At 48.7% G+C, this 18,030-nt stretch overlaps 1 protein-coding gene across 3 annotated transcripts in view; it reads left to right on the forward strand.

Annotated features, from left to right (window-relative positions):
• ATP9A (ATPase phospholipid transporting 9A (putative)) overlaps positions 1-17,134 on the forward strand; it is a 136,809-nt gene extending 119,675 nt beyond the window's left edge. For 2 of the 3 annotated variants that reach the window (XM_079945246.1, XM_079945247.1), the window contains 6 exons: positions 888-1,043; positions 4,179-4,243; positions 5,695-5,803; positions 6,446-6,503; positions 8,594-8,797; positions 10,083-17,134. In XM_079945246.1, coding sequence (XP_079801372.1) covers positions 888-1,043; positions 4,179-4,243; positions 5,695-5,803; positions 6,446-6,503; positions 8,594-8,797; positions 10,083-10,219 — 729 coding nt within the window. In that variant the 3' untranslated portion in view covers positions 10,220-17,134. The remainder of the gene's footprint in view (positions 1-887; positions 1,044-4,178; positions 4,244-5,694; positions 5,804-6,445; positions 6,504-8,593; positions 8,798-10,082) is intronic. The other variant, XR_013831626.1, reaches the window with a different exon arrangement.
• Positions 17,135-18,030: the final 896 nt, after the last annotated feature.

Here is an 18,030-nt window from a genome sequence, read left to right on the forward strand (position 1 = left end):
AGCATCACCCCAAGTGTAACATGGATATGATAATGTTATGTAATATTCACGGTCTCATTTCCCTAGTTGTCCTCAAGGTGTTCAAAAAGATGTCTCCATGAAGCAGTGAAGGGTCGCGCACTGCATTTATTCCCGTGTCTTCATGTCTCTTCACTCTTCTTTAATGGAGAACACTTCTCTCCAGCTCTTTTGTGGGGGGAGGCGGTGTGTCTCACGACTTTGATGTTTTGGAAGCATTTGGGGCGGCTGTGGAACCTCCCACGATGTCTGTGGGTCGGATGGATCTGATTCAGGTTCTGCGTTTTTGGTGTGAGGAGCACATAAGGGGAGTCGGTGCCTTCCTGTTGCGTCGCACCAGGAGGCTGTGATGTCCATCTGTCCCATTAGTGGCATCCGTCATGTGCCTTTTAAAATTAGAGAATCCCATAATATGGCTGCACTAGAGATTATTTCCAGTTCTACGAACATGCAGAGCTGTATGTTCGGGAATGTTCAGTTTAGTATTGTTGGTAGCATGAGCTGTGCCCCCTCCCCCGTATGTTTAACTCTGAACTGAGCTGAGTGCTAAATGCCTATCTGAGAATGATTCTTTGCTTCTGATACACATTATGGGTTGGGCCTAACCCCCAGGGCTTAATACTAGATCTGTTTGACCTCCCAATTATGAGTATCTGCGCTTATGAATGTTTTTTATTTCAATAAATTCCTCTTTTAAAATCAAATTTAGACTCAGACCACCAACCGTGTATAGCTGGAAACCAAAGAACCTCTATATTGAAGTTCTTCAAAAATCTCCTTACAGTTTCTTGCTTTTTCAATTCCAAAAAAAAAAAAAAGTGCCTTGACCTCTCGTGCTCCTGACGGTGCCCAATTTTGTCGGATTTTAGGAAGGAAAACAGGCTTCGCTGGCTGCGGACTTCTCCATCACTCAGTTCAAGCACCTTGGCCGGTTGCTCATGGTGCACGGCCGGAATAGCTACAAGCGCTCGGCCGCCCTCAGCCAGTTTGTGATCCACAGGAGCCTCTGCATCAGCACCATGCAGGTGGGTGGGCAGGTGCGCACGGCTGTGTGGTCGCCATGGACCTGAGAATCAGTCTCCACTTGGGAGCTGTTTCAATGCCCCCCCCCCCCCCCCCCCCCCGCCACCACATGCGGTAGAGCTTGGAGTGGTAGAGCTTGGAGTGGCCGCTCCGAAGCCTTCCTGTGTTGGGGGCGAAGGCTGTGCTTGCTGTGCGGAGCCGATGTGAGCCTTGCCAGGGCTTGGCACGAAGTGGGCGGTAGTGTAAGTGACCCGGGTGCTCATATTGGGGTGAGTCGTCATCCTCAGTTTGCCAGAGGCAAAGATGCAGAGTTGAATGCCGAGTGAATACTCCGGCCCTAAGTTTTCCACATGCAGAAGCAAGGACCTACAGAGAGCAGCCCCAAAAGAAGAATGACTTGCTTTTCTTGAGTGCTTCCTGTACCCTGGGCGTCAGGCTAAGTGTTCACAATGCCGGCTCACCTGTAGTCCTCACTGTAGCCTGTGCCCATTCTGCAGATGGGGAGGCTGAGGTCCAGTGTGGGCAAGAAATCGGTGCAGTGTCTCTCAGGGATTTAGTCTACCCAGGCAGGGGATTCTGGTACCTGTGCTCTTAATGCAGGTGTGCCCCTCTGCCCTCCATCCACAGGGCCAGCTGCTGCTTCCACATGCAGGGGGGCGCTTAGCGAGGGCGGCGCAGCCCAGGGCATCTCGCTTCTGCCTCCGGTGCAGCCTGGCTGGGAATCCAGCGTAGTTATCCCAATCGTCAGTCCTCTCAGGGAGTTACATCTTGCTTTTTCACAAAAGGATTCTAGAATGTGTAAGGTATTTTCCCATCTTCTCTCTCCCCAGCTCCTTCAAAGTCTGTCATCAGGCTGTGGCAATGAAGTTGTATTAGGAAGGAGGCCAAAGGGAGGGAAAGGAAGCATTTTGGGTGTTGAAAAACTATTGGCTGACCTTCCTCCTTGGGCGTTTAGGTGAAAAATACCCCCAGTTAAGTGGTGAGAACCATAGGCCCGGGACATCTTGGAACCCATATTATCAGGTGTCTCTGAGACCTTGAACAAGTTACGTTACCACTCTGGGCTTCAGTCTTTCCACCTGTAAAGTGGGCATCAGACTTCTCTATCACTCCATCCAAGCATCTTGGCCCTTGCCCCTCAGACAGGGCTACTTTGAAAAGCAGAGAGTTTTATAAGGCATCAAGTGCAGAAGGCGTCCTTACCATTATTAATAAAAAGCAAACAGGCTAATGCGTAAACCTAAGGTGATGTTTTAATTTGTGGGAAAGGTGTTTAATCATGCATGAAAGACACCCTGCCTTAAAGGGTCGAGTGGTGCTGCCTGGTGTACATGAGAATTCACCCTCCCCTGGCTCGTCCACGCCTTTGGTGGGGTGGGGTGGGGTTATGTTTTCAGGATCGATTGCATTTATGAGTGAAGGAGCCTTACAGTGGTTTTCATCAACACAGTCTAAACGCCAACAGCTCCTACGGTTCATCAGACCGCATCTGTACTTTTATCTTATGTTAGCTCATCAACTGAACTGGATAATGTCATGGTTTTAATCACCGGGAGATTAATCAGCTTGTCCCTGGGCAAACACACAAAAGCTGGCCTGGATGAGCTGACTTCTGAAATGCCTGTATGTTACCGTGAACATCGATTCAGAAAAAAAAATTCTAGCATGAGGAATTGTTCTTTGTGCTGTAGAAAAAAAAAAAGCCAAAAAAACGCCCTTAACCCTGTCCACTGTGCTGAAAGTGACTGGCTGAGAGCAAGTCCGGTTCCCATTGCACCTTGACAGTGGGCCCTCAGATAGACGAAGACATCGCACTTCTATTTTCCACAGCGCTCTTTCCAGGGTGAAGGCGTTATGGTCAGTCCGGCCCTTTTAGAGAAAGAGGCTCCTGGTGTTGCTCTGTAAAACTGAACACCAGGTTCTTGACGTCTTTATAACCATCCTTCCTGTGCAGTGGCCCAGCCTGGGTGAGAAGTCATTTGAAAAACGGATTTCACCTTTCAGTTCTGAGATCACGGCCGGGTGTGGCCGGGGCTGCCCGTGACCGTGGCTCTAGGTGCCACCTGTGTTCTGAGCTCTGCGCCAAGCCAACACCCACAGCGGGTGATAAGGGGAAGGGGTCTCGGCCCCACGCTCTTTTGAACCACTAGCCTGGCCCAGCCTTTGCCTCCACGTTCGGTTTTTAAAAAGCCTTTAGGCAACAGTTGTCCCTGGCCTCCTGTAGGTTTTATACTGATAGAAATTAGCTTTGAGGTCACTTTGCTTCTGTTGGCCGGTAGATGTTCAGAGAAGGAAGTAACAGAGCATCAAGCCTGATTTTATCTCCCTAGCCTCCTTTTCACTGCCAGTAGCTAATATTTCCCAAATCCGGAAGCAGACATTTCAGTAGGGGTTCGTAAATATCTTTATTGCTTTTGTCTAATTGCAAAAATAGCAGGTTGTGGGCTCTTTGTAAAAATTTCCAAGAAGAGTGAAACATGTACTATGAGAAGTGAAGCCTTCTCTGCGGTCCTACCCTCCAGGGAAACTGGTGCATATCCTCACAGCGGAGGATATTTTCCCCTACCTGTTTCCAATATGTACACCAACTCGTTTATCGATTGTACACCCAGTGAGGTGGTAATTCTGAGCCGTCAGGAGTGTGGGCTCTGGAGACAGAACTGGGCTTGAGTCCCGCAGGGCCGTTTATGTGCTCAGTTTCCCCTGCTGTAAAATGTAAGGGATATTAGGACTTGATCTCATGCGTTCTTCTGGAGATTCACTGAGATCAGATACAAAGTATTTCCAGGTCCAGCTTGTGTAACTTAATAAATGTTTGCAGAGGAGCTGAGAGTGGACCCTGGAGCTAAACTCTCCGGTGTGACTCTGTGCTCTGTGCTATTATGAGCTGTGCTATCTTGGGCAAGTCACTTAACCTCTCGGTGCCCTACTCCCCTCATCTGTAAAATGGGGATGATGATAACAGTACCTCCTTCACAGGGTTGCTGTAGTAATTAAATGAGCTAATATACTTAAAGCACCATGACCGTGCGGGTGTAAAATAAGTGCTTGGTAACCGTTGGCTGTTATTTTTCTGATACAAACACAAGGGCTTTGGTCATGGTTTTTGGTAACATCCTCCTTTTTCCTCGGCACAGGCTGTCTTTTCCTCCGTGTTTTACTTTGCCTCCGTTCCTCTCTATCAAGGATTCCTCATCATTGGGTAAGGAAGTCCAGGCAAGGTATTAATTTTTAATGAAACCTCCCTAAAATGCCACAGAAGAAGGAGGAAGCATCATGTGAAGACCCTTCAGTCCCCAAGTCGAGGCAGGTCTGGCAGTCTGGTTTAGAACCTTCTCGAATGAATACGTTTTTGAACTGGTAAGCCCTTAACCAAATTGCGGATGCAGAGTCCGATCTGTTCGTGGTCCATTCATACCTGATGGTTGAAGAACGCTCGCGCACGAGAGCCTGAGGTTGTCAGCTGATCGAGACACCAGGCAAGAGTGAAGCTTCAGACTGTGATTTCTTAGGAAATCACTGACGGGTCTTAGAAAAAGTGGAAGGGGCATCTGGAAAGTACCCTCTCTGCCATGGCTGCCCATAGTGGACCATCCTGCTGGTGGGTCTCTAAGGCGGCCAGAGCCTTGCTCTCTCCGGGTTACCCCTGATAGAGCTTGGCCACTGCGTGCCACTGACCTGTGAGGCATGCTGTCCCTTGGACAGTTGCTACGTTTGCTATCAAACCCACCCCCCGTTCCTGACCTGGAATTTAGGACGTTCCTTTTGACCTTTTGAGAGGATGTGCTCAGTCTCTGAATTCCCCGGGTAGGTGGAGTTTGGTTACCACATGCCCTAGATAGAGATGCTGGCAGGGCGCTCCCCTGGTTACCAAGGTGGGAAGCACAGAGAGGCCGGCTGGTCCCAGTGGAGTCTTAAAAGTATGTCTTCCATCTTCTTATGTTCAGCCTGAGAGTAGGCACTGGAATTCTGCCTGCTTCTAATTGGAAAAATGGCCTGTCCTTTGTCAGGTCCTGGAAGAGCGGCAGAACATGCCTGAATAGAACCAGGGGTTCCCTGAGCCGTGCTCCATGTGGCCCCCCCCCCCCATGATCTGGTCCCCTCTTCCCTCTTGGTTCTCATCTCTTCGCTTTCCCCCTCACCCACTCAGCTCCACCCAGACTGGCAGCCTCGCTGTTCTTCAAACAGGACAGACACGCCTCCACCTCAGGGCCTTTGCACTTGCTGTTCTCTCTGCCTAGGATGCTCTTCCCTCGCATATTGGCATGGCCTCTCTCTTACCTCTTGTGGGTGTTTTCTCAAATGCCCCGTCTCCTGTCCACCCTCTCTAAAATTGCACCGCCCCGCCCCATGTCTCATTCCCTCTTCCCCATTGTATTTCCCTCCTCAGCACTTTACCTCCAGCACACGGTATAGTTTACTGAATTTGTTGTTTGACTCACCGACGAGCACGGAAGCTCTCCAAGGGCAGGCGTTGTGGTCTGCTTTTCATCTTGAATGTCCAGTGCTTCGAACTGGCCCTGGCACACATACCAGGTGCTCAGTACGTAGTAGTTGAATGAGGGAAAGGAAATTGGGCTCCAGAGGCTGGGGCAGCACATGGCTCGTACTCCACTGGCTGCATATTACCTGCGGTGATTTTTTTTCTCCCAGGTACTCCACCATCTATACCATGTTTCCTGTGTTTTCTCTGGTCCTGGACAAAGATGTGAAGTCAGAAGTTGCCATGCTGTACCCTGAGCTCTACAAGGATCTCCTCAAGGTTCACGGAGCCCCCTCCCCCTTCCTTCCTTCTTCCCTCCCTCCCTCCCTGTTTCAACATATTTCACACGGACCCTCCATGTCTGATGTGAACACGCTTGAACTGGTGGCTTTGTTTTGAGAGGAAGGCGTGGGAGTATATGCCTTTTCTTAAAGTACGATACGCACATGTAAAGAATACTAAACTGTACAGTGATATGTCAACTTTTAAAACAAACCTCCTAATGCCTTTTCAAAAAGCCCCTGACAGTTCCATTTTGTAGCTGCAGCTTGTGTCTGTTCCTGGAAATGCTGTTGTGTACAATCCTGAAAAATGTGTGGGTGTGATTGCATTTGTTGGTCCTCAAGGGTTGTTTGATAAAGAGCCGATTTATTGGGTTGGCCCAAAAGTTCATTCGGGTTATTCTGTAACATCTTACGGGAAAACCCGAATGAACTTTAGGGCCAACCCAATATTTCCATCTAATATCAATTCTCTTTAAAAAACGTCGTTTCTTTAATGTATTTTGACGTGTGTGAGCCACTGTTTTGACGAAAATAGGCAGGTTGCCTTGTCTGGTTGGTGGAGGGTAGCCTGACGGTGGCTCGTGCCCTGGGTGAGCCCCGCACGCTAGCCCGCTCTGTCTTCCTCTCTCTCATTCAGGGACGGCCGTTGTCCTACAAGACATTCTTGATATGGGTTTTGATCAGCATCTATCAAGGTAAGGATGGGTGAAAACACCTGTTGTCTTATGCTCTGGCCTTGGCCCCAGGGTCAACTTCACCATTCTCTCGTCTGTAGAACAAAAAGAGAAGCAGCTGGAATGCCGAGATTGCAGTAAGGAGTGTGGCCCTGTGTCCGAGGGAGCCCCCTCCTCGGGTTCTCAGGCCTTGTCATCAGGCACAGAGTCACACGTGAGGTGGTGCTGTCCGCTTAACTGAGACAAAGTCAGAGCAAAGTACAACTAATCCTAATCAAACCCTGCTGGGGTGTTCAAGTCATTGTAACAAAAAGTGGTCGCTTTCTGGAATGTTCCGATACTTTTTCTGAAGTCAAGCTGTAGTTCTTGAACAACATATTTACTTCTGTAGCCTCCAGAGAAGGTCCCTCAGACGGTACAGGCTTTGTGAGATGACTTACTGGAATATGAAAAGGAAATGTCAGAACCTCTCTTTGTATTTATTTTTTCCTCTTTTTAGAACTTCTGTTGTCATGTATGTTTTATAATGTACCTGACACATTTGCACAGTGGTCCTGCTACCTCTCTATGTCTGTCTGCACAGGTACACGTGGATAATTTACAAATCCACATCATCCATTAGGGATTCATTCTTAGTGTTTTTTTCTGATGGGATGTGTGGTCAAAAAGTGTAGACCGTTGAATTTGTTAGGGGGCTAAATTATCGTTGAAACAATTTGAGGGTTTTTTTTTTTTTTTTTGAGAAGTATAGCAAAGTGACATGTATGTAGCTGGTTGAAGAACGCAAATCCTGCATGGAAGTTCATAATAACAAGCAGTGGTGCTTCACTGCACCCCCTGCATCCCCAGCACTGTTGTAATAGGCCGTCATTTGAGGAGTTTTGGGGTTTAGGGTCTCCTGCTCTTGAGCAGGAATCTCACGTAGCTAGTGCTTTTGATCAACGTGAGACATTCCCCATTGAGTTCCCGCAGTTCTGGATGAAAATGCACTTATCTGGACCCTCCCCCACTTTCCTTTCTCTCCTCGGTGCAGGTGCGTAATTCTTTGAGGGTCTCTCTTGGTTGTCCCTATCATTTCTTTGTGTTTGGGGGCAGGGAGGGGGGTAAAGGAGACAAAGCATAGCATTTGCCATCTAACTCTTCTTAAGTGCGCAGTTCAGTAGTGTCCCATATGTTCACGTTGCTGTGAAACAGATCTCCAGAACTTTTTCATCTTGCAAAACTGAAACTCTGTATCCATTCAACAACAAACGCCTCTTTCCTTCCTCCCCACAGTTCCTGGTAATCACCATTCTACTTTGTCACTATGAATGTGACTACTTAGATCCGTCATATACGTGGGATTGTACAGTATTTGTTCTTCTGTGGCTGACTACATCTGTCATTTAAAATAATACACAAAAACTTCTATTTCTTGTTCCACCCAATCCAGATAGTTGCTCTCTCTGCCTCTTTTCCTTTTTTTTCCTCTCTATCTCTTCCTCTCCCTCTCTATCCAATTATAAACTCTCTATTAATAAAGACACAGACATAGAGAATGGACTTGAGGACACGGGGAGGGGGAAGGGGAAGCTGGGACGAAGTGAGAGAGTGGCATGGACATATATACACTACCAAACGCAAAATAGATAGCTAGTGGAAAGCAGCCGCGTAGCACAGGGAGATCAGCTCGGTGCTTTGTGACCACCTAGAGGGGTGGGAATAGGGAGGGTGGGAGGGAGACGCAAGAGGGAAGAGATATGGGGATATCTGTATATGTATAGCTGATTCACTTTGTTATACAGCGGACACTAACACACCATTTGTAAAGCAGTTATACTCCAATAAATATGTTAAGAAAAAAATAAACTCTCTCTTATATACAGCCAAAAGGGAACATAGGAAAACTAGAATGTGATGCCTGTCTTTCAAACCTCCGTAAAGTACCACTCATTAACCTCCTTTAACAAATGATACCTTTCATGTCTGAATGGGAAAAACAAAAGGAGTCAGATGTGAGTGAGCAGGATGAGCCTTCGGTGGGGAAGGAGGGGAGGCGTCGGCTCCCAGCAGGGCGGGCTGCGTGGGCAGCAGAAGCCCCTCCCCACCCAGACTTCCCTCCGCCTTTGCAGGAAGCACCATCATGTACGGGGCGCTGCTGCTGTTTGAGTCGGAATTCGTGCACATTGTGGCGATTTCCTTCACGTCGCTGATCCTCACGGAGCTGCTGATGGTGGCCCTGACCATCCAGACCTGGCACTGGCTCATGACGGTGGCCGAGCTGCTCAGCCTGGCCTGCTACATCGCCTCCCTGGTGTTCCTCCACGAATTTATCGGTGAGACCCCCCCGCACTTAGGGCCCGCCCATCAGGTCCAAGGGTCTTACCAGCAGGCCTTGGTACTCAGCTGCCCGCCCTTTGCTCACTGGCGTCCCTTGGGACAAGTGGCAGTTGAGAATCAGCTTCTTGGAACTGAGGCTGGCGGGCATGATCTCAATGTAGAGTGTTTTCTTTAAAACCACGCCGTGCCTGCCGGCTTAGAAGGGGATTCGTTCCGTCCTGTCAGGACCTAGTGGGCTTCTCCAGGGAGCTGGTCACTGTGCTGGGCTCCGTGGAGCTATGGAGATGGTGAGAATCCAGAGAGTAAATGACAGTCCAGCAGGACTTACCAGTGTTATTAGCTTGAGAAACTGCCTTGTCGTGAAAGCATCTTCTATCACGCCTCTTCCTTATCAGTAAACGCTCTTTAAGAAGGTTTTGATAAAGGAAAAAGGAGCATTCCCGTGAAAAGTGAAGTCTTAGAACAGTTTCACACTAGTTTGAAAAGTCTCTCTGAATAGGTTTTGTGAGCACCTACTGTGCGCTCAGTGGCTTGAGGCCAGGGAGTCACAGAGGCTTAGAAGATGCAAGCTCTGCCCTCACGAAGCTTTGGTCGTCACCTTAGATGTGGACCAGTCATAGGACTGGGCCCAGGGTTGGGGCCCTGGGCTTGGCACTTAGTAGGTGCTTACTCAGTGCCTGCTGCATTTCCCCCAGCCTGTGCTCAAGAGGCAGGGAAGGCGGCTGCCAGGCGTCCACTCCCGGTACTGTTGAAAATCACTAGCTATCGCTCCTCCGTTGCAAAAACCTCGGAACCGCAGGCCTGACTGTGTGGCGGCAGGAAGGGGAGCTCCCCGCCCCTCCAGGTCACACTGTTCCTGACGAGGGGTCTCCGCCCCGCTTTGCACCACCCTCGGACCCGGCTCTGGCTTCCGTGACCATTGCTGAGGCGAAGGGGAAAAGTTGCTGGGAAGAACTGTGTGTTTGAGCGTCACTTTCTGCCGGGTTTAGAAAGAAAAACTCCAGCTGTCAGATTCCAAATCAAAAACACTTGGAAGGGGGATTTTTTTGCCCAGAGTTTTCTTTTCCGAGTTGTTGAAAACAGCATTTCACGGAAGGTCTGGAAGCTCCAGAAGCAGGTCAGAGAGAGGAGGAGAGAGACAGGGAAGGGAAGTCAGGCTGGCAGCCTGGGTGCTATCGCCCGCGGGAGAGAAGCCTGCGTCCCCTCCGATGGCCCTGCCGCCCCGCCGGCTCTGGGCGGCACGTTCCCGCCCGCTCACTGCTGTCTTCTGTTTGCTTGCAGACGTGTACTTCATTGCCACATTGTCCTTCTTGTGGAAAGTGTCTGTCATCACTCTGATCAGCTGTCTGCCCCTCTATGTCCTCAAGTACCTGCGAAGGCGGTTCTCCCCTCCCAGCTACTCGAAGCTCACGTCCTAGGCCGTGCACTCGGGAGAGGGCCCCGGTCTCCGCACTCTCCTGGCGGACAGAGTTCAAGTTGCATTTCTGTTAACCACCACCCGTGGATTGTGCAGTGGTGGCTCCCACGTGCAGTTCTGATAGGAAGAGGCGCTGCGCTTCCACGGAGCCCGACACCGGATAAACAGGAGGATGGCGCCTAAGAGGGCCCCACACGGGGGTCTGAGCTCCTGGTGATTCACAGTCGAGTGAATGTGACTGTGTGAAAAGCAGTGACTCAGCCGGGAGGTGTGTTCGTGGGTCACTGTGCAGGCTTCCTTATGGCTTGAGTGTTGTTGTCATGTGATAAAAGTTTCTGTCTAGTCGAAGACGGTAGAGGGTTTTTTGGTTGTTGTTTTAAACAATCCTAATGTGTGTACACTTTTATGTCGTTCTGCTCTTAAAAACCTGGTTTCAGAGAAAGGTAAAGCTCTCAGTATAGGTTTTGGGGGAAAAGACGGTGACATTTGGTAAAAAGTTAACCAGACAATAATCTCAATTTGGAAATGCTAAATGTCCTCTCTAAGGCAGCCCTGCTTATCGAAACGGCACTGGATTCCTAGGGTTACAGAAAACCACGTGAGAAGAGAGCAGAAGAGAGAGAGAACCGTAAATCCGGTACGTTATCCTTCCTCCAATTCAGCATCTGTGGCCTTGGAGTTAACATCACCTGTCACCTCGTAAAAGAATTTCAAAGGTGTTGTCTTGCTTTGTTCGGATCTGGTAACAATTACAAAGCCTGTGGCTATCTGAGGACACTCTGAGACATTTTCAGCAGAGTTGTTTTAGCAGGAAACGTGCCACTGAACGGCCCCTAAATGTGTCGACAGTGTGACAAGAGACTCAGCTAATTCTTTAGGCAACGTAGCACATGTGACTCAGACCCTCTGAGTCTGAAGTGGAAATGAAAGGTCAGGGACTGGGGCTCTTTACGTCCACAGAAATCTGTTTCCTGTTAGGAGGAATTACTGAGGACACGGTGACAAAGGCAGAGGCGTCTTAGCACGCTGCCATTCATCAGTGGCAGCTTCGAGCGAGGAGCCCCGGTGGAAGGAGGCCCGGGCTGCAGCTCTGGGGTCTGGGCTCCGTTGCGCTGCCTACAGATTTCAAGGGGAACTCGCTGGAAGGCAGCCAGGAGTAGAGATTCCTCTCCCCACCAGGGTGGGGCCCACGCATGTGTGTTTCCTATAAAGCTGGGGCTTCTTGTTTCAGGGGAAGAAGAGCATTTTCAAGCGCTGGATGTGGCCCGGCAAAGCTTTCTTGGGTTTTCAAGTCTCTCCTGGCAGAAGCCACATGTGTGTGCCAGAGGATTGGGTTGGTGGGTCTGCAAGAGCCGATCGTGCCCGAGATCTTAGATTTGTGGTTAATTCTTTATGAGTACATACCCTCCAGCCCTTCAGCCTGGTTCTTCTTCATGTGCTTCAGAGCTGTAAGTTATGGCTACCACTCTAGGGTAAGCCTGCTCTTGGAGAGCTGGGGACACGAGGCCCTTGACTTTGGAGCACTCGATAGGCTCGTGTATTTCTGTTGCCCTTTTAAAACTTTATAGAATGACAGTAAGTTGCAGGCGCTGCGCAATTGGCTATGACGTCACTTCTATTTTAGTTTCAAGATTCTGCAGTTTTGCAGGATTTTTCCCGTTCTGTCCCAGCCATTTCTACCACATAGAAAACATTTACGGGAAGTAAATGTTGTATTGAATGAATGGTTATTCAGGAAGGGGATCTTTGTCCAAAACTTTGAGAAGGGGCGAGCAGGTCTGACGTCTTTGCTGGGTGATTTTATGTGATTTCAGAGGTGGAGTGAGAGGACGTTGTGCTCAGCGTTTTTGTACCTGTCTTCTTGGAAATCAGCCTGTATAACTGGAAGTCTAAAGGTACTTCTACTCCCAGCTCTCAAATCCTGAACTTGACCTTGTTCACAGACAGGTGATGGCTCCTACAGGTAGGTCTCATGGAAATTTTTAGAGGTTTCCAGCGGTGACAAGGAAGGAAGATAGTCTCTTTGGTCTTTTCCTTAATTCCCAGTTTTGATCGAGGTGCTTGGGTTGACTTTGAAAGTCAACACCTAAACTCTTGCTTGGCATCTGGGAGGGAGAGAGCGTCCCGGAGGAGCAGAGGAAGCTGTGCCTGGAGGTCGCAGGTGCGTTTGTGCCGTCAACAGACCCCCTCGTTCTGCCTTTCGACCGTACCCTGGTGGAGGCGGCCAAGGGTGAGAGGGACTGAAATGCAAGTGGGGACCGTGACCGTGTTGGAGAGCCACCCTGCCAGGGGGCAGCCTGCTCCCACCGCCTTCCGGGGTCCGGAGTGTCTAGGAAAACACACGTGTGCTTCTCAAACTCTGGAGACCCACGTGGCGGGAGCCACGAGTCAGCTGAGTGTACACGATCCTGACGTGCGCACATCAGCCCATAATCCCAACAGAGGATCTGCGTACACAGGCACTTCCCGTGTTAGCTTAGCTGTGGGGAGAAGACAAAGACACAGACAAGAAATCCAAGCCATTTTAAGGAAACTGCTGAATTCCTAAAAAGCATAAGGATTCCGTTCACCAGTCTGGAAGGAACTTGGGAAGCACCGTTGACGCCTTGGAGGTCCCCTCGCCTTGGAACTCGGTGGCCCCAAGTCTCCGGCAGCCAGAGGCCCCTGGCTCACCATCAGCGCTGTTTAAACACTTCCCTCAAAGTGAAAGTTACACCTCCCCCTGCGCTTTGACAACATTAGGTATTTCTGTCAGAGTAACTTAATTTTATTATTTGATGATTCTTTTCATTATATTTTTTGGTGATGGTTGTGTGTGTGGGAAAGCGAGGAATCTGTTTGGTGTCTCTTTTTTCCTCCCTTTCTCTAGGAAAATGACCAGACAAGTGTCTCCATCTTGAGTGATCTCTTGCATCTGCCCGTTTCAGTGCTAATTGGAGAGTGTGCACACGCGTGTGTGTGTTGCTTACGATGCTCCGTGTGCACACACGTGTGTGTGTTGCTTACGGTGCTCCGTGAGACCAGCTGCACTTATTTGGGTTGCTCGGGGCGGAGGACTTCACCCTAAAGCGACGAAGGGCATCCCAGGGAGCATCTTGAGATGGGAGCAGACCATCTGTTTACAGCCACCTGGAGCTGGGAGGCCCAGAGCTGGGCTTCCTCCCGCTTTCAGCTTTATTATAGCCAGATCCCAGACTCACTTCCCTTAAGTGAAACCCTTTTTCGTAGCAGTGATCTTAAATACCAACATCTGCTTACCCTTTCCTCCGTATGTTTTCCACTGAAAATTTAGGTTATGCTGACAGTTTTTTTTGGTTTTTTGTTTTTTGCGGTATGCGGGCCTCTCCCTGCTGTGGCCTCTCCCGTTGCGAAGCACAGGCTCCGGACGCGCAGGCTCAGCGGCCATGGCTCACGGGCCCAGCCGCTCTGCGGCATGTGGGATCTTCCCGGACCGGGGCACGAACCCGCGTCCCCTGCATCGGCAGGCGGACAGACTCTCAACCACTGCGCCACCAGGGAAGCCCTGTGACAGTACTTTTGAATGTATTTTGGGCTTTTGTGCTCATTGGAAATTGACACGATCATGCCTGTTTTTCTTTCTTTAGACTTTTGCTTTTATACTTTGTTTTGTTTTTCCCGGGGTGGGGATAGGAATGCCCTTGCACGTTTATGGGGCAGCGTTTTAAACCTGCGCCAGAATTGCAGATGGGACCTACGTGCTCTTCTGCTCCATCTTACTTACGGCCAACGCCTATCAGCCGTTGTCACCTTGGATCTTTCTGGTGTGTTTGCAACGTGTGTATGTGTGAGTATGTGATGCCACCTCAAGTGTTTTGAAGACATACTTGGTTTTCACTGCGTTCAAATCCTATCACTCACAGTTTCGTTTTTCATTAAGAAATATACAAGGAGCTTTGCAAAGACAACAGACTTTATTTCTCCCCCCTTCTTTTAACATAAAGCTTTTTATTCGATTGTTTATATATATGTCTTAGGAAATATTTCCATTAATTAAGTCCATTGTGTCTTGGAAAAATATCTATATTCTGCTCTTGGATGGAACCGATAAGCACGTGAGCAGCACTGCAGTACTTGGAGATGCTCAGCGTCTTCTCACGCCAGCGCGGCGTTCCTGGGAATCTGTCTTCTCCGTCACAGTATGGTTGGAGACACAGTCTGTTGGTGTCGCTGGGCGATGTCAGTGAACAGTGTGTTTGCTGGGGGGCAGGTGGGGAGGGGGCGTGGTATTTGCAAAAAAACAAAAATTGTGGCTCATTTATTATTGTGTTGCCATGGGGCTGACTGTGAATTCCTCCGGGACTCTGACGTCCTCATTAGTAGATTATCTGTAATCCTCATGGCAAACACTCACCAGGACAGCGTTTTCTGATTAGAGGGAAGTGATAGTACAGAGCTTTAATTTAGCAGGAGCTCCTAGACGATTTAAATGCTTGATCCTGTGATGACACACATGCGATCCTGCGAGATTCTGAGCGGTTCTCTTTTCATTGTCTGCCAGCGTGGCCCGTTGCTGTTGCTCAATAAAACTTGTGTACTTTATGCCTTTGGGGAGCATTTTAATTTGTGCAAGGACGTGAAACTCTGGTGTCAAAATGAGAGCTTGTTATTATAATGCTATGTTGTATGTATCTCATGGTACATAATATGTAAATAGCTTTTTCTCCAGGTAAAGAATATTTTAATTTCAGCAAAAAAACACCCCAAACCCATGCATTATTTATTATTCTGTACTGTTGTCTATTCCAGATGTTAGAATTTCAAAAAGTGATCTATATAAAACAAGCGAACATATTATATGATTCATATTGTATTTATACACCCAGTCTTTGATTGCTTTGTATAGATTTTTTTTTTTTATAATCAAGTGATAGAAGATTTAGGAACCCAGTCACTTAAGTTTTAAGGAAAAGAGGTTTTTAATCTATTGTATAGGATACAGAGGACATGGTATTTTATTCATCTAATCCGGTGATTCTCAGCCAGAGATGACTATGGCCTGCAGGGGACATGGGGCAATGTCTGAAGTCACTTTTGGTTCTCGCAACTTGGAGGGGTGGTGGTCTGCTGGCATCTAATGAAGACTGCACAGGGCAGCCCCGCAGCAGAGGATCATTCAAACCGACGTCAAAAGCGTTGAGGTTGAGAAACCCACATACAATCTGCAAGCGTCAGTTTTGCCGTTTGTAAGCGTCTGTCTTCGTTTCCAAAGGAGCCCAGCAGCTGTAAACTCGTCTCAAGAAGCTGATTATACACCCAACTGGCCAAATGTTTTAATTAGCCGCTCTTTGCAGTGCGGGCTACTGGCTTCCTCTCCCTGGCTCTCCGCTGAGAGGGCCGTTCTCAGTTTATGGAGTCCAGAGGAGATTGTACATTAGCTGTGCGTCAGTCAGGAGCGGCTCCCCGGGCACGTGGAGGACGCATGCGCTCAAGAGCAGAGGGCAGTACTTTTCCTTAGCCGCGTGCCGTGGATGTAAAGTCTTCAGACCGCTTTTACCTGCTGTGAAATTCCATGAATGTGCAGACACTCCTCCATGCGAGCCGCTAGGGGGAACTTGAGGATCAAAAGACATTTCTTGTTTCCTGTTTTCTCCAGCCTGGCGGGCCCAGCATACCTAACTGTTATGTTTCAAGACGCTGCTTTCATAGCTTCAGAATTTATTTCATGGCCAGCGGCTCCGTTAAAAACAGACATTTCTTTTTATGTTGTTGACCAGACTATTTTGCTGGACTTAGCTTGGGGAAAAAAAAGAAAAAAGAAAAAAAGATGGGGGCGGGGATGAGATGAATATTTATTTGATCTCAGATATTTGCATTTTTGAATAATTGGCAACTGGGAATCCTTGCCCTCCGCACTCTTCAGGCTCATAAGGTTTAGAGACGAAATGTCCCAACACCTCAAGTACTTTAACTGTTTTTGTTATGAAACTTTTCAGGGTGACATGAAACCCTGCAGTATTTGTGAGCTGATCTGTAAATGATGGATTTGCTCACCTCAAAATAGAACTGTAGTCGCTCCAAACTTTCCACAAGTTGGAGCACAGTAACAGAATTCATTCAGGACTTGCTAATTTCCTACTTTAAATGGGTTACATAACAGAACAGTCCCTCCTTTGCGCCTCTCAAAACTACCCTTGAAGTGATGGTGAAATGTATCGTTAAAAGCTAGAAATAGCTTTGCTAAACTCTGGGAAAACGATGAGTTTTTTTTTTCTTCTTCTGATATCCCCCCCCCCTTTTTCATCCAAACATTGCATAATGTTAAAAAAAAAAAAAAAGTCAAATCTTTCCGTGGGATTTAATTTCGTTCTCCATGTGGCTGTGGTTGGAGGGATAACTTAAGTACTTTGGGGGCTGGCAGATTTTTGGAGGATCACGCACTCCCGGATCGGTTTTCATCTGAAGCCTTAGCAGAGAAGTATGCCCGATCCTGGGGTTTCTCCCCTTCCCTCCTGCTCCCCCTTTTGTGGATGAGTTATCTACAACGTAGCATCTTTTCAGAAGGCCTGCCTTCTCGTAAGAATGCCAAAGCAGAGCCACCCTCCACTTTCCCTATTGAGGTTTTGATTTTGAAATGGATTCCCCTTAAAATTTGGGGGTAACTGAATCATATGTGAAGTCACCAGCCCCACACCCTATGCTCGGTGACCAGCCAGGTCTCATTTCTTAGAACTCAGCCTGCAGGTTCTGTTTGCTTACACTGAGAACTTCGTGTTCCTAAGCCTCTGCTGTTCATTTTCAAGAGATTTAAGAGAAGAACATTTTTTCTTTTATTGGGTCCAGATAAGCCCAGGAATATTTTTTTTTTCTTCAAGGAAGATTGCAGAATCCAGAAGGAGGGATGGGAGTTGTGTGGAATATGCTGATGTATTCATTCATTCATTCACTAAATATTTACTGAGCACCTACTGTGTGTTGGGTACTGTTCTTCGGGCAGGAAGCAGCAGTGGAGAGCGAGAGGGACAGTTCCTGCCCTTCATAGTGATTATCTTCTTGTGTGTGGGAGAGACCGTGGACGTACAGATACAGACTCTAATGTCCTCTGAAGAAAGCAGGGAGAGGGAGAAGAAGAGAGTGATTATATGGTTAAAGTGTGGATAGAGGAAGTGATGGGGGTCAGAGCAGGGGCCTTTGGGATGGACCACTGGAGCAGAAGCCTGAAGGATGAGAGGAAGGGAACTGTGGGGAGCTCTGGGGGAAATGGTGTTTGGGCAGCAGGGTATGCAAAGGCCCTGGGGTTGGAAAGGCTGGGGCGTGTCGGAGGAGCGGAAAGGCGGGCACATCGCCGGAGTGCTGAGACCAAGAGGGAGGTTGGAGGAGGTGAGGGCGGGGCGGGGAGGCAGGTAGGGCCTGCAGTCCATGGCATTCAGACTGAGTGCTGTATGAGAACCAAACGAGCGTTATTAAAGTTGGTCCACGAACTATGTCAGAACCTGAACTCTGTCCAAGGGGCCCCAGTTCACTCTCTCCCTGCTACTCACTGACCCATCCCTTCCTGTCTTTGTTTCCACCTCTGTGTTCCAAGGGGGTTGAGGCGAGACCCCTCCCATTGGAATCAACCCACTGCCATGCCCAGTATTTCTGCGTGACTTTATTGGCATAAACGACACTAACTATTATATAAAGAGGAGAAGAAGGCGGTCCTTGGATGAAGTTTCTTCTTGCTTTTCCAGCAAATACTACAAAGGGTCTCTGTTCAGCCCTGCCTGGGGCACAGTGGGCAGAGGTGATTGTTCTTGGGCGAGCCCTGGAAAGCCGGCCACCTCCGACTTAGAAGGTGAGTCTGGAGGGAGA

This window comes from Stenella coeruleoalba, assembly GCF_951394435.1.
Source record: "Stenella coeruleoalba genome assembly, chromosome: 15".
Classification (NCBI taxonomy): Eukaryota; Metazoa; Chordata; class Mammalia; order Artiodactyla; family Delphinidae; genus Stenella; species Stenella coeruleoalba.